Source organism: Pyrus communis, chromosome 6 (genome assembly GCF_041283825.1).
Source record: "Pyrus communis isolate YQ-2024b chromosome 6, ASM4128382v1, whole genome shotgun sequence".
Classification (NCBI taxonomy): domain Eukaryota; kingdom Viridiplantae; phylum Streptophyta; class Magnoliopsida; order Rosales; family Rosaceae; genus Pyrus; species Pyrus communis.
In genome coordinates, this window is record NC_142570.1 from 11,879,779 (window position 1) to 11,895,140 (window position 15,362).

The 15,362-nt window shown below is 37.0% G+C and overlaps 1 protein-coding gene across 1 annotated transcript; it reads right to left on the reverse strand.

Annotated features, from left to right (window-relative positions):
• Positions 1-460: 460 nt before the first annotated feature.
• On the reverse strand, positions 461-1,549 carry LOC137710038 (uncharacterized). The gene has a single exon (XM_088695181.1). The coding sequence runs from the start codon at positions 1,547-1,549 to the stop codon at positions 461-463; it is 1,089 nt and encodes a 362-aa protein (XP_088551307.1).
• Between the last annotated feature and the right edge of the window lie 13,813 nt (positions 1,550-15,362).

Below are 15,362 nucleotides of genomic sequence, written 5' to 3' on the forward strand. Positions count from 1 at the left end.
TGCCGTTTAGGGTTTGGGGTTGTTTTAGGGTAGGTGTGATTACGTGTTTTTGATATTTGGTAGGGGAAAAAAAAGAAGAGATGAATGCTTATCATGTGGTTTTACACGTTTGAGATGTTTTTGGCTTGAACTTGAAGATTGAAAACATATGCTCACTGAAAAAAGGAAAACAGGCCACCTGGATTTTGCACCGAATAGTTCATCCTTATTAGTATATCATGACCTCAGAAATTATGTCTTTGTATGATTTTGTTCATGTAAGCTTGCAGCTGGTCAGGGCCGACCCTGAGAAATTGGGGGCCCTAGGCGAGCTTTCGAATGGGGGCCCTAAAATTCTTTGACACCCAACTCGTTGTACATTTATATGTATAAGAAAAGGTTTCGCTAAATATATGAAAAAGTTCATTTCTACATCAAAAATCATTAGAATTCATATCCAAAGAAGAAAGATATGCAAACATTACTTAAATATTACACGTCTTACGTTTTTAGACGCAAATGTACTAATTAAGTTTACATAATCTAACTTTTCAACCAATTCTTTTTCAATTGACAAAATAGCCAACCCATTTAATCTTTCTTGTGACATAGTTGATCGAAGATACGATATGATCAACTTTAATTTGGAGAAACTTCTTTCTGTAGAGGCAACTGTAAATGGTATGGTTAACAAAATACGATAAGCAACCCATGCATTCGGGAAATAACCATCCATTTGTCTTATATATTTCAGCACTTCCATTGCCCAATTTATTTCCTTCGGCAAAGTTTCTCTCAAGATTCTTAGCTCTATAAATAAGTCATTTCCATCAATATCATAATGCTCACCATGTTTCAGAAATCCTTCAAGATTGATGCAAAAACTCTTCAAGCTATCATTGTCTACATCTTTTAACTTCTTCAAATTAAATAAAAGCCCAAAAGTTTCTTCGTATTTCTGAAATTGTTCAAACTTGATATGAAATGAAGTCCGAGCTTGATCAACTATATAAATGAAGTAATCAACTCTAAAAGCTTCAATTGCTGATTGTGTTGCCACTTCACTAGCACTCTCATCAAATTGTTTCTTTCTTCGAATGATGCGTTTCTCACGAAAAACAGGCTCAATCTCCATCTCACTTGCTATTTTCTTAGCTTCATTCATTGCCTCTTCAAATCCAATTTCTCTATACTGATCAAGAACGGATATAAGCCCTTTCAATTGATCAATAGCAACATCAATATGCATGTCTTCTTTTTGAAGAGTTTTGCTAACAGTATAAATAGCAAACAACAATTCATGCCAAATAACGATACCTAACAAGAACTCATAATTCTCCAGCTCATGGAGGGATTCGGCTTCACTCTTTGACTTAGGATCTTCACTAATATTTGCCAAGTGAATCAAAGCATCTCTTATCTGTTGAGCACTTTCTCTTATGGGTTTAACACTTTCAATATGACTTTCCCAATGAGTTTGTGACAACGGTTTGAGGGTGTGACTTCCTTGCACATGATCTGTAAAAACTTTCCATTGCTTTTTTGAGGATGAGAAAATGTATATATACATTGTACCACTCCAAAAAAAAGACATAGCTTTAGGACAACAGTTGACCATATCACAAAGTGCAAGATTAAGGATATGACAGCCACATGGAGTGTAGAATGCTCTAGGATTTATTTCAAGTACTCTGCTTTGCACGCCTTTATTTTTGCCTTTCATATTTGAATCGTTGTCATAACTTTGTCCCCTTATGTCATCAACATCAAGTTCAAGAGTGCTCAATGCACCTAAAAGCACATCAAATAGTGCACGTCCTGTTGAGTCATATACATTCAAAAATTCCCAAAATAATTCTTCAACCTTTATTGGAGTTTTTGTAACATCCACACACCTTATTATAAGAGACATTTGATCTTCGTGACTCGCATCTGGAGTGAAATCAAGTATCACTGAAAAATACTTTGCTTCTCTGATTCTTGCTATGATTTCACTTTTGACCTCACTTGCCAACAGTTGTATCAATTAATTTTGAATCTTGTGACCAAGATAATGGTAATGAGTCTCATGTGTATCAATACGCCGAATGTGCTCTTGCATTGTAGGATCAAATTCAGCAATCATTTCAATCATATTTAAAAAAATTCCATTATTCTCTTCATACAGCTTCTCATTGTCTCCACGAAATGTCAAAGTAACTTTTGCAAGTATTTTCACAATAGCAATTATCCTCCATAACACTTGTCTCCAATGTTCTTTCTCTTTGCTAATTGTTGCACACTTTCATCAATTGTTTTATATTTTTGCAATCTTCTTTCCAATTCAATCCATTCACTCATGTAGTGAATGTGTTCTTTGCTAGTTTCATGAGTTGTAAGCCTGTGACCAATATTCTTCCAATCTTTAAAACCCTCATTATCCAGGTAAGTCTTGATTCCAATTTGCTTGAATAACTTGCAACAAAAACAAAATACTGTATCCAAAGAACATGAGTACACTAGCCACTTCCTATCTTGTGTCTCCCATTAGGCAATTTTGTAATGTAATGTACAGAAGAAAAATGCCTATCTGAATTATCTTTTGGAAATGCGACATCATCAACTCTTTTAGGACTTTCTTCCACTAACATGTCCCTAAGATTTTGATCAATCTTATCCCAATTCCCTGGATCATCAATATTCAAAGGAAAGACAATTTCATTATCTTTACCATTCTCATTAGCTTGATCATGTTCTTTAATGTCAGTCTCAATCAGAGGTTCATCTTCTTGCTCTTTACTACCATCGTCAGATATCACTCATCTTGCTCTTCGTTATTAGTCTCAGTTATGAATTCATCTTTTTCCCCATTATTGTCATGATTTCTTTGTTCCTCATTCACTGAACCGTCATCTTGTTTCTTGAAAAACTTACTAAGAGATCCAGCTTGAGACTTTATTAATGCTTCTTCCTTTTCCTTATTTCTTCTTTTTGAGATCCAGAGAGATACTTTCTGTTTTTGTTAGTGGGCTTACTATTTCTAATAGGAGGCATGATAATCAACTCTTTTTCAATCAGGAAATCACAACCCCACAATCAACAATCAACTCAATATTCTGTAAACAACAAATTGACAGAGAAACAAACTAAAATTCAAATTTCACCCACTACCCAACAGAAAAGTTTGATACAAATGACACAACACAAAACAAGGCGCATAAAAAATACGGTAAAATTCAATATTGAAACTTTGAATTATCTTGAACCAAAACTAGTGAGGAAGCAAAAGTAACCAACCTTGTTAAGTGCATCCATAATCCAATTATCTTCTTGAAGGGGTTTAACCACTTTGTTAAGTGCATCCACAAGTTCGAATTTCATAACTGCAATATGGACACTTGACAAGTGAATACTCTAATTTCGCATAAACAATAAGCATTAAAATAAACAAATCTTAAACCCTAGAAAAATAAAAAATCCTAATTATATTTACGAACACTTACAAATTAAATTGTAGAAAAAAAAAAGGCATAAGAGAATAGAAGCATTGATCAGTGAGGTTACCTATCCTCTGCAAGTGGGAAAGAACTGATTCACTGCATTCGCAGGGCAGGACCGGCAAGAGCATAGTTACAGATTGCCTTGCTAGTTGCTGCGTTAAATCCCAAAGAAAAGGGTTGAATTGTTGTTGAAGTTCTGCACCCCACCCAAGACATTTTGTACACCAAGTTTCAACTTTCAAGACTATTATATGATTTTATACTTAAATATTTTATTAAATTCAAACTCTAATATATATATATATATATATTATATACACATACTTAAGAAATATTTTGGGCCTTCCGGCCCTTCTCGAGGCCAAAAGCTGCACAGCAAGTTCCAAATTTTTTTATTTATAATTTCATATTGAGATATTTTACTCAAACTACAAAATTATATATATATATATATATAATTGTTATTGGCATTCTAAAATTCTAGTGAAGTACGTTCCAAACTTTTTATATTTGAAAAAAAAAATATACTTGTAAAAAGTGTAGGACGAGATTTTTAAAGTGTTAATAACACTTCTCTATATATAAAAAAAATAAAAATAAAATTGGGGGCCCCCCCAAAGTAGGGGCCCTAGGCGCCCGCCTACTCGAGCTACTCCCAGGACCGGCACTGCAACTGGTGAGTATACAATGAGTATACAATGTTCTTCATCCCACAAAAAAAAAATGTGATGAGACATATATTGTGTGTGTGTGTGTGTGTTGTAGGGATGATCTATAAGATGCAACTAGAAAAAATAGACGGTTCGAAATCATTAAAGTTCTACGTAGAGTCGGTCCCACAACTAACCCCAATTTTTTAATTGCTTCGATGGAACATGAATTTTTTTTAATTGGAATTAAAAAAAGTACTAAAGGGGACATATAACGAGCACTAGCAAAATCACTGTTCTAAAATTCCCCACCTAGGCGTTGGTCGGCTGGCCACCGCCTCGATTACTTCCTAGGCATTTAAAAATTAAGAAAAGGCATCCAGACCCGCCTAGGCACCCACCTAGGTCGCAACTCTCACTTAGACAGAAAATAGATAACTTTCATTGTACATTTTATTTTTTCAATAAATTGTAATAGAGTTCTTGAATGCTTAGATGAACACACATTATATTCCTCATGTTTTCATTATATCCTAATGCTTTACAATTTGTGCCATTATATTTTACAATTTATGTATCTCAATGCAATTATGCATTTTTTAAGTAAAAGCATGAAATTATATATACGATATATAATAAATTTATTTCAATCCTAGGTGCTAGGCCCCAGCTCACCACCCAAGTAGAGTCTAGCGTCTTTTAGAATCCTGAGTAAAATAGATCAATGATGATGTGTTTTCAAGTGTAAGTAATTGGACAAATACTAGTATTAGACTTATTATGTTTAAAAAAGGCCCAAAGCCAATCCCAGAGAACAATGAAGCTTCATAGGGTCCTTCTGTCCAGTTGCAGATCGTTACACCTTTAATGCGGATCAGAACTTAGCCAACAAGGAATTTGCTACCTTTAGACCATTATTGTTATACCTATCTAGTGCGATGTATGGAATGTATGGAAAAGGTGGAGTGTTAGAGTAGTTTTATTGATCAGTCATGTCATATAGGCCCAAATCGGATAAAAAAAAAGGATCTTGTCAACTTGTTCTGACCTAGGATAACAAGCTCATGAGCTTAGTCTTACTTCACTATCGAGAAACGAAAGAAGACTTTCATCTTCAAGTTTAACTCAAACATAGCCCGCTTCTTTTTGGGTGTGAAGCAGTGTAATTAAATATTATGAATACAAACTAATTGAGCTCATTTTCTAATTAATATAACGTATTATGCCTCTCTTCTGAATTAACATTGTTCAAAATATGCTCGTTCAATTGAGAGCAATAACTCAGTGGTGTCTATACAATGCTTTCATGTGACGCACTAAAATGGGACCTCAGCGCAGACTGGGAATTTATGTGGGTTTTGATTCACCATCTATCATTAGATATTTGGAACCCTTGACAGGTGATATGTTTACAACTCATTTTGCTGATTGTCACTTTGATAAGACAGTCTTCCCGTCGTTAGGGGGAGAAAAAACCGTTCCAGAAGAACGGTAAGAGCTGACATGGGTTGTTCCCACCTTGTCTTATTTTGATCCTCGAAGCATGAAATGTGAAAATGAAGTGAAAAGGATCATTCACCTTCAAAGTATTGCTAACCAAATGCCATACGCATTTAATGATGCTTCGAAAGTGACAAAGTCACATATACCAGCTGCAAATCCACCTACAAAAATTAATGTCCCCGTTGGACAAAATAAAGTGGCAGCGAATGATTCATCTAGTGCACGCCTGAAGCATGGTAGACCCCCAGGTTCAAAAGATTCAACCCCTTGAAAGAGAAAGATGAAAGCACAATTGAACCCAAATGAAATCATTTAGGAGAAGAAAATGAATGATAAATCCACAATTCATAATTCTGTACTTCCAGAAAATGAAAATGTCCTTGATGAGACATTTGTCCCTGAAGAGACAGAAGTACATGAAAGCAAAGAAATATCCATAAATTATGCATGTACTAATGAATTGTGGGATCGAAATGAAATAATCATTGACGACATGTTTGCATTTGCAATAGCCACTGAAATTATATTAAGCGATGACATTGAGCCCCGCTCTGCTGAAGAATGCAAACAGAGACAAGATTGGCCTAAGTGGAAAGATGCAATTCAGGCAGAATTAAATTCCTTGGAAAGGCGAAGTGTTTTTGGACAAGTAGTCCAAACCTCACCTGGTGTAAATCCCGTGGGTTACAAATGAGTATTCACAAGGAAACGCAACGAAAAAAATGAGATTGCAAGATACAAAGCAAGACTCGTTGCACAAGGTTTTTCACAAAGACCTGGAATTGATTATGAAGAGACATACTTTCCTGTAATGGACGAAATTACGTTCCGTTACTTAATAAGTTTGGTGGTTTCAGAAAAACTTGACATGCGACTTATGGATGTCATCACCGCGTATCTATATGGAGAATTAGATACTAACATATATATGAAGTCCCAGAAAGACTTAAGTTGCCTGAAGCAACTAACAAACCACGAGGTATGTTCTCAATTAAATTAAGGCGATCATTATATGGGCTGAAACAATCTGGACGAATGTGGTACAATCTTCTAAGTGAGTATTTGATTAAAGAAGGATAAGCCAACAATGTCATCAGCCCTTATGTATTCATTAAGAAATCAAATACTGGATTTGCTATAATGGCAGTATATGTCGATGATATGCACCTAGTTGGAACCCCTGAAGAGCTCAATAAAATTGCTGAATATCTGAAAAGCGAATTTGAAATGAAAGACCTTGGGAAAACAAAATATTGTCTCAGCCTGCAGATCGAGCATTGTGCTAATGAAATTTTGGTTCATCAATCAGCTTACATTGAAAAAATATTAAAGCGATTTGGCATGGACAAGGCTTATCCACTTTGCAGCCCAATGGTCGTTCGCTCTTTGGACATTAAGAAAGATCCCTTTCGTCCAAAAGAAGATGATGAACTGGTCCTCGGTCCAAAAGTACTATATTTGAGTGCAATAGGTGCTTTATTGTATTTAGCACAATGTACTAGACCAGATATAGCTTTTTTAGTCAACTTGTTAGCAAGATATAGCTCTGCTCCAACAATTCGTCATTGGAAGGGAGTCAAAGATGTTCTACGATACCTTCGTGGGACAACAGACATGGGTCTCTTCTACTCAGACAAGTCTACAAATGACCAGATCCTTGTTGGATATGTAGATGCTGGTTTCCTCTCTGATCCGCACAAAGCCCGCTCACAAATTGGATATGTGTTCAATAATGGAGAGACTGCAATTTCATGGCGCTCAACAAAGCAAACATTAGTTGCTACATCTTTCAATCACTCGGAAATAATTGCTTTGCATGAAGCAAGCCGTGAATGTTCTTGGTTAAGATCAATGATCCATTACATCCGGAATTTATGTGGTCTACCTTCAAAAATAGACACTCCAACTGTCATCCATGAAGATAATGCAGCCTGTATTGCCTAAATGAACGAAGGATTCATCAAGGGTGATAAGACTAAACACGTATCTCCAAGATTTTTCAGTCCACATGAGCTTCAGAAGGCTAAAGTTATTGAAGTCAGACAAATCCGTTCCAATAAAAATTTGGCAGACTTATTCACCAAGTCTCTACCAAAGTGCACATTTCAGAAGTTAGTGCAGGGAATCAGATTACGTTGGCTTACCAATTTGAAGAATGCGGAATCAAGGGGAGATAAAATTCATGTGAATCTCCCATACTAGATGAGCATCTCTCCTTCCCTCTTTTCGCTCTGTATTTCTGCAAGCACTAGAACATACATTGGCAGCATGACATCGAACGATTGGAATGGAGCAAATACTGGTATCAATGGATCATTACGCATGTCGAGCCGTGTCACATTATGGGAAAGGAAACTCAACTATTGTCGCCCTTCTTATATTGCTTGTTCTGCAGGTCTACTTTGCAGGGTCTTAGATACCTTCGACTTGAAAGTTTCATTGAATATTCATGTCAGCAAAGTGGTCCTGCGTGAGGGGCGTGTTGAAATCCACCATCAGTCGTGTCTCTGAGAAAAGAAGAGTTTAATATCGATGTTGTTGGAAGTGGACCTTTGACCCGTCTCTCGAATAATTCTACAGTGTCTTATTATTTGTGTTTTTGTGCCGACCACTACCTTGTACAATTTGGCATGGACGACCTTGTTTATGAAACTAGGTGGATTAGTTAAAAGACTTGGATCAAATAAATAACACTTACTTGGACCAATTCCAACAATTATTATAACTTTTGAATCTATAACAATTTCTCTATTGATTTTTTTCTGCTGAGTGATATATTTTCCCACCATGCAATTGCATTGCAAGTTAATTCACATATAAAAATATTCATATGTGCACACTAGAGACGGCTAGCTAATCACTAATCACCAATGACAAAACGACTTTCACACCCCGCCGTATGCTGCTTCACAACATTGTGGAAAAAAACAAAACAAATCAAAAGAAAAGAAAAGATTATTCTTAATAATAATTCATATATGCATTCGAGTCTGTGAGTCACGAACTTTGGAGTATTGACTAAGCACTTGACTTTTTGTTTAGTGCGTGAATGCACTAATTAACTGCTGTCAGATGTTTATGCTATGCTTGTAGTGATAGTGTGTGTTTGGGATGTTAATTAGACCATCTCCAATCAAGGGCATGTGGTACAATTAACTGAATAAGGATCCTCTTTGTATCCTTTTGGTGAGGATTCCGGGGATCCGTGTATCTTATCAGTCATTCATACATCGTGTGGTCAAAAATCATTTTAAATTATATTATTTAAAATTGAATACAAACAAGAACTGAGAAAAACTGACCACACGATATACGATTCACGAATCCTCAAAATTCTCACAAAGAGAATTCGAAGAGGATCCGAATTCCAATTAGCCCTAAAATTGAACAAAACAATCTCCAACCAAAAAACATTTTACAAATTTACAAATGGGCGTATTTTGGGGCTCAAATCAACTTGCAGAAGGCCTAGAAAGTGCCAATGCTCGGCACTTGGTAATATTTTCCTCTCATGAAGCTCACCACTTGATGGCTTGGTAAAGAGATACTTGGGCATGCTAAAAAGTAATAAAAATATAGAGGGGTTAATATTTAGCTCTCTGTGAATTGAAGAAATATCAAAGGATATAAATTAATAAGAGATGTGTAAAAAGTAAAAAAATATGTGGATATCATACCTCTAAAAAAATTATATTTTTGAGAGCTAAAATTGTGTCCAGAATATTTGTTAACCCTTCATAGTTAAAGACGGCCTTAATTCAAGTTTTTGTGATTGGAGTGGTAGTGTTTGGTGCTTGGAGTGGAATGTGAGGAGGTTTGTGAAGGCCAGCCAAACGAAGGCCAAGAATAACCTCTTGGGGAAGGAAATAGAGGGAAGGCCAAGACTTGAGATGATGCTACTTGAAACAGCATTGTATCCCTTCCACGACGTCAAAAAGTATTCGCCTCAAATTTGGACACAGTGATAGAAAATAAGGCCACTTGACGCCCATTTCTTCTTTCTTTTTTATTCGAATACAACTTGACACCAATTGGAACTAACAATCAAATCGTCAACATCCACGTTATTTGGTTTACGAAATATGGTTTAGAAATTTAGTCTTCCTATTAGTGACACATCATTTGGTTTGCAAATTTGGTTTAAAATTGTCTCCCTAGCATTACTAGAATGATAAACTTCAAAATTTTAATTAAATCTAATGATTGAAAAAAAAAAAAAAAGTGTATATGAGGTTATAAGGGGTGTACAAAAATCATTTTCCTTATTGCTAATATGGAGGACCTACCACTTAATAATATGGTCTAGTGATATTCGTCCTCACTTGTAAGTGAGAGGTTTTAAGTTTGATTCTTGCCAAAAGTGAATTTAAACCACATTATCATTAGTCCATTGTAAGGCTAAGACCTCCTTTCTAATATAGATAATATCGTTTGTTTAAAAAAATATCGGATACCTATACTCATATTTCACTAATAAATAATTTCTTACGGTATTTTTGTAGGTTTTATATAAACATCATAGAAACGTTTTGGGTGTGTACTGACACTTCATGCCTATATGTGGCTCTGTCCCTAACTTTAAAAATGGAATGTACGTTTTTGTAACCACATGAATTAAACTTAAAATAACTGGGTGTAGCGGCGGATCTAGGAAATATTATTAGGGGGAACAATAAGAATAGATTTTTTTTTTTAACAAAAATAGCATGCAAATCGTTATCTCATCGAGTCTTGGTAGGTCTAAAATTATTTACAAAAGCATATTGCACACATGTTAAGGCCTCATTTGCGTGCGTGAGTAACTAACATGTTCCAAGGTTGCTCCGACATGAATGCTTAACAAAGGAACACACTTATCTTAAACACGCTAACAAATTGAAAATACATTATATCCCATTAATATTTTTGTTCAAGAATGATGATGCTTTGTTCATTCTCTGAGATTACCATTTCATTTACATTGCATTTTTTTACGTCTTTTACTTCGTTTTTTTTTTCTTCCTACAATTGTAATCACAACCAACAAACAAGTCATAGGTAAATACTATTAGGACTAGATTGTGAAGGGGCATCACCTCTCTAACGCATTTTATCAAGCAGTTGGAGAGCATATATGAAGGGCAACTCCAACCTTCGAAAGGGCAGCACCGAAGTCTTCCATAGAGATTCACCAGAGTTCGGAGGGTTAGCTAACCCTTGTTGCCCCTAAGTCAGTCCACCCCTGTCTAGGTGTCTCCATATAGTGAGTATGTCTTAGTTATTATTAATAATACTTTTTAATACAACGATTGACATATCCCGACCCGGAATGTCCACTACAACTCCGAATCAATCTGTGCTGGCCCACACCTGGAAGGTGACGAAGCCATAAAGTGTAGTCATGTGGAAAATGTGTATAAATTTAAACCTAAAAGTGCCTAAATATAAAAGTGCTCTATGAGCGGGAATGAACTCATTTCACATGTGATGTCAGAGCCTAAGTACAATACAGTAAAATAGGGTGAGAATTATACCATTGGGGTAATCATCTACACCAAGATTTGTCAAGAATCTCAGTCGATACAAAAGCTCAGCTACTAAAACCTGGAGGGGCGAAAAACAAGGGTGAGTGGGCCTGAAAATAAAGTTTTAATAAAACCTTTTTGAAAACATTATAACCCCTTGCCGTAAAACAAGTATAGTTTCCAAAATATATATACTACTTATAGTAAGAAAATACTTACCATAGCCTGCAAAATCTCAAGAATGCCATACGTCGCAATATTGCATAAACGAACATATAACAACCAATATCACATAATCTCGCATAAACAAACATATCATATCGAATGCTCATCGACACATGTTGACACATGAGTTTATACAGAGGTATTCTAACATGAACTGGACTGAACAATAATATACGCTCTAATACTACAATCACGTGAAGACTGGCGCTATGCGTAGCACATACAAGTCGGAGTTGCCTATTGCAACCTGTATGATAGAACTGGCACCTACAATAGATCCAAAGTCAACGTAGAGTGTGACGTGCACATACACGTGAAAGACTGCCCCTAATCCGGGCGAGTGCCAACACCGGTGCAGCAAACAATGAGGAAATAACATAATTATAATCATGCCATAGTCATTCAACAATTCTAGTCAATATCATATTATTCATGACCATAAATATAATCAAGGCATCCCCTTATAGTAAGCTTACATGTGCATCCCGCAGGATTATTTCATCATTTCCCAACAATAAGGCATTTCTTGTAAACGTTAGTTTAATCATGGCAATCCCGTAGAGAATTTATTAATAATTGTATATATGGAAACTAACCTATATATATATATATATATATATAAACACACATCTCAAAGAAAAGACCCGCTCACAGATCATGTCGTCAAGTCGAACCCGTTTGAACTAGAATAGTCGAAGTCACCGATAATAATCGCACCTAAGCATAATATTAGGACCCATTAGTAAAACTCCACTAAAACAATTAAATTTGGGAAAGCATAGTGCGAATTTGGAATCAGGGCGTCGAAATATGCTAAGGATGGTCCTTAGCAAATTTTGTAAAAAATCAATAAGAAGGTTGACAGTCAACCCTAAAAAGTCAACCGAGCTGCCCTAGTGGTTAACTATGTTAAAACTTCGGAATTTCACTAAGTGGATGCCAAAAATGAACTTAGGGCATCAAAATTAGCCTAGAAGGCATATCGAGAAAATTTTGCATAGTAGACATAAGGAATATTCCAAGAATATTCTAAGAATTTTTAGGCCGGGTTTGGCCCCAAGGTATTTTTTTTTTTTTTTTTTTTCCCCCATCTTTTTCTTCGGCCGATTGCCACTGCAATCGTAGAATTCTGGAAATATATTGGCTAGAAAACTTCAAGGGCTTATAATGAGACTAAGGCTCAATCATTTTCAAACATTTAAAAATCAAAATGAAGTTAGGGAGATAAGGATTTGGATTATACCGTTGTGGACTCAGTCATGGCCGGAAAAAGGGCCTGCAACACACCGGTCTACCAGAAATTCTGGGGAATTTTCCCACGAAGTGTTTCTCTATGTCAAACGCTATAATGAGGCCAAAAACAACATGGAATTGTGATCTAGGATGACCCACATCGATTTTGAGCTTACCTTGCTCGGAATCTTGAGAGTTCATCGAGAACTCATCGAGGAAGATGATGAATAATGGCGTAGCCACAGTCGGACGTCGAGACTCCATGGTCTTGGCCTGGGTTCGAGACGAGAAGGGTCAGACGATGGTGGGGGTCTAGGTTAGGAAGTGTAACTCGTCGAAGACAGTGAGTGGTGGTGGTTCTGTCACATCCCGACCCGAGCTCCACCACATCCTGGGCTCGACTCCACTGTAGCACAATATTGTCAACTTTAGGCCCCAACCATGCCCTCATGGTTTTATTTCTGGGAACTCACAAGAAAACTTCCCAGTGGGTCACCCATCTTAGGATTGCTCTCGTGCGAACTCGTTTAAATTCGGAGTTCCGATGGAACTCGAAGCCAGTGAGCTCCCAAAAGACCTTGTGCTATATGGAGGTGGGTAAAGATCCACTCTCCTTGGCGATGTGGGTTCTAACAATCCACCCCATTTAGGGGCCCCACGTCCTCGTCGGCACACTTCCGGCTAGGGATTGGCTATGATACCAAATTGTCACATCCCAGTCCCGCTTCGCCACATCCTAGGCTCGACTCAGCTGTAGCACGATATTGTCCGCTTTGGGCCCTGACCATGCCCTCACGATTTTGTTTCTGGGAACTCACAAGAGAAATTCCCAATGGGTAACTCATCTTGGGACTGCTCTCGTGCGAACTCGCTTAACTTCGGAGTTCCGATGGAACCCGAAGCTAGTGAACTCCCAAAAGGCCTCGTACTATATGGAGGTGGGCAAGGATCCACTCCCCTGGGCGATGTGGGATCTAACAATCCACCCCCCTTAGGGGCCCCACGCCCTCGTCGGCACACTTCTGGCCAGGGATTGGCTCTGATACCAAATTGTCACATCCCTGTCCCACGTCGCCACATCCTGGGCTCGACTCAGCCGTAGCTCGATATTGTCTGCTTTGGGCCTGACCCTGCCCTCACAGTTTTGTTTCTGGGAACTCACAAGAGAAATTCCCAATGGGTAACTCATCTTGGGATTACTCTCACGCGAACTCGCTTAACTTCGGAGTTCTGATGGAACCCGAAGCCAGTGAGCTCCCAAAAGGCCTCGTGCTATATAGAGGTGGGTATGCACATATAAGGCATAGAGGATCCACTCCCCTAGGCGATGTGGGATCTAATAGGTTCGAGCCGATTGCACCTCTCGATGCTTGCCAGGAAATAAGAGAGGGAGAAAGTGAAGCGTTTGAGAGAGAAGAGAGTACATGGCCGAAAATGAGTGGTCCAGGAAACTTGAAGGGGAACACAGCAGCAAGGGAAGAATGGGGTGTGGGCCCCATAGTTAGAAAATAATGTTTAAATAATTAAAATATTCGAAAAATAATAACATACTAATCTAAAATTTTGAATAAAGTGTGAAATATAAAATAATAATTTTTACCAAAGTATTTTTGGATTCATAGCTCCTTAAAATCTTCATAGTAGCTCCAAATTCGATTCCGTTTGCACCTACGCGTTCGTACCGTTGAGTACCTTAGGAATACGGTGAAATAGTAGCTCGTACGCATCACAAAAAAATGGTCAACGAAAGTCAACACCGTTGCCTCTAGGAGCATTTTCGTCAATTCACACATTTAAAATTACCAAAATTGTAAAATTAGGGACGGGTTGTCACAATCTACCCACCTTAAAAAAATTTCGTCCCCAAAATTTATAATCATTTGCTATACATAATATACTCTAAAAGGTAGGAAGAAAGTATATATAAGGAAGAAATCAAGTTAATATATAAGGAAGAAATCAAGCTAGAGCGATTGCATAAAAGAGAACGTCATTCCGTTGCGATCGGAGTGCAGTTATTCCTCTTTCATGCCCTTAAACTCATACTTTCCTTCTCCTTCAACACAATAATATAATACTTTTTATGAAAACATAAAGTTGAAAATATTTATACATGTATTACATCCCGTCAAAATACATATATATAATAACATAAAGTTAAAGTAATTGTATTGAAATTAAAACTAAACATAGAATATTTTTCACCTACGCACTCGTTGCGTCACGTACTCCGAAGGTAAGTGTGTAGTATCCTTGCGTCAAGTCCAAACAATAAATAAATAACTAAATTTATAAATAAAAAAAAATACTAATGTAGACAGACCTAAATTTCCACTTGCTTAACAAGTTCAACAATTAAGTTCTCAATATTAGAGTCTGCAACCTGCAATACCAACAACTCACTGTTGTCAATATTAGAGTCTACAACCCCCAAGGATGTAATATTACCATCATGCCCCACATTGGGAAATACTCATACATCGTCTGATCAAAGCCTCGATCGTGCTCACGCACTACCCTCTCAGGCAACATCGTCAATATTATAAAATTTTCTATATCGTAATCTCGGTCATTCAAATACCTGTTTGCAATACTCTGTTGTCAATCATATACTATGCATGAAAACTTTATACCATGTCTCAAATGGTGTCATACTCAAAAACCGAAAGTGTAACCGCAATTACACACAACCCTAACAAAATAAGTGTCTACTACAATAATGCTAAACTATAGAACAAATAAGCACAACATGTCCACAAAAGTCTGGATAATTCGTTTCGACTGGCTGT

What these genes read in the sequence shown, in the direction of transcription:
- LOC137710038 (XM_088695181.1), bottom strand. Translation starts at nt 1,549, where the DNA reads ATGTATATATACATTTTCTCATCCTCAAAAAAGCAATGGAAAGTTTTT.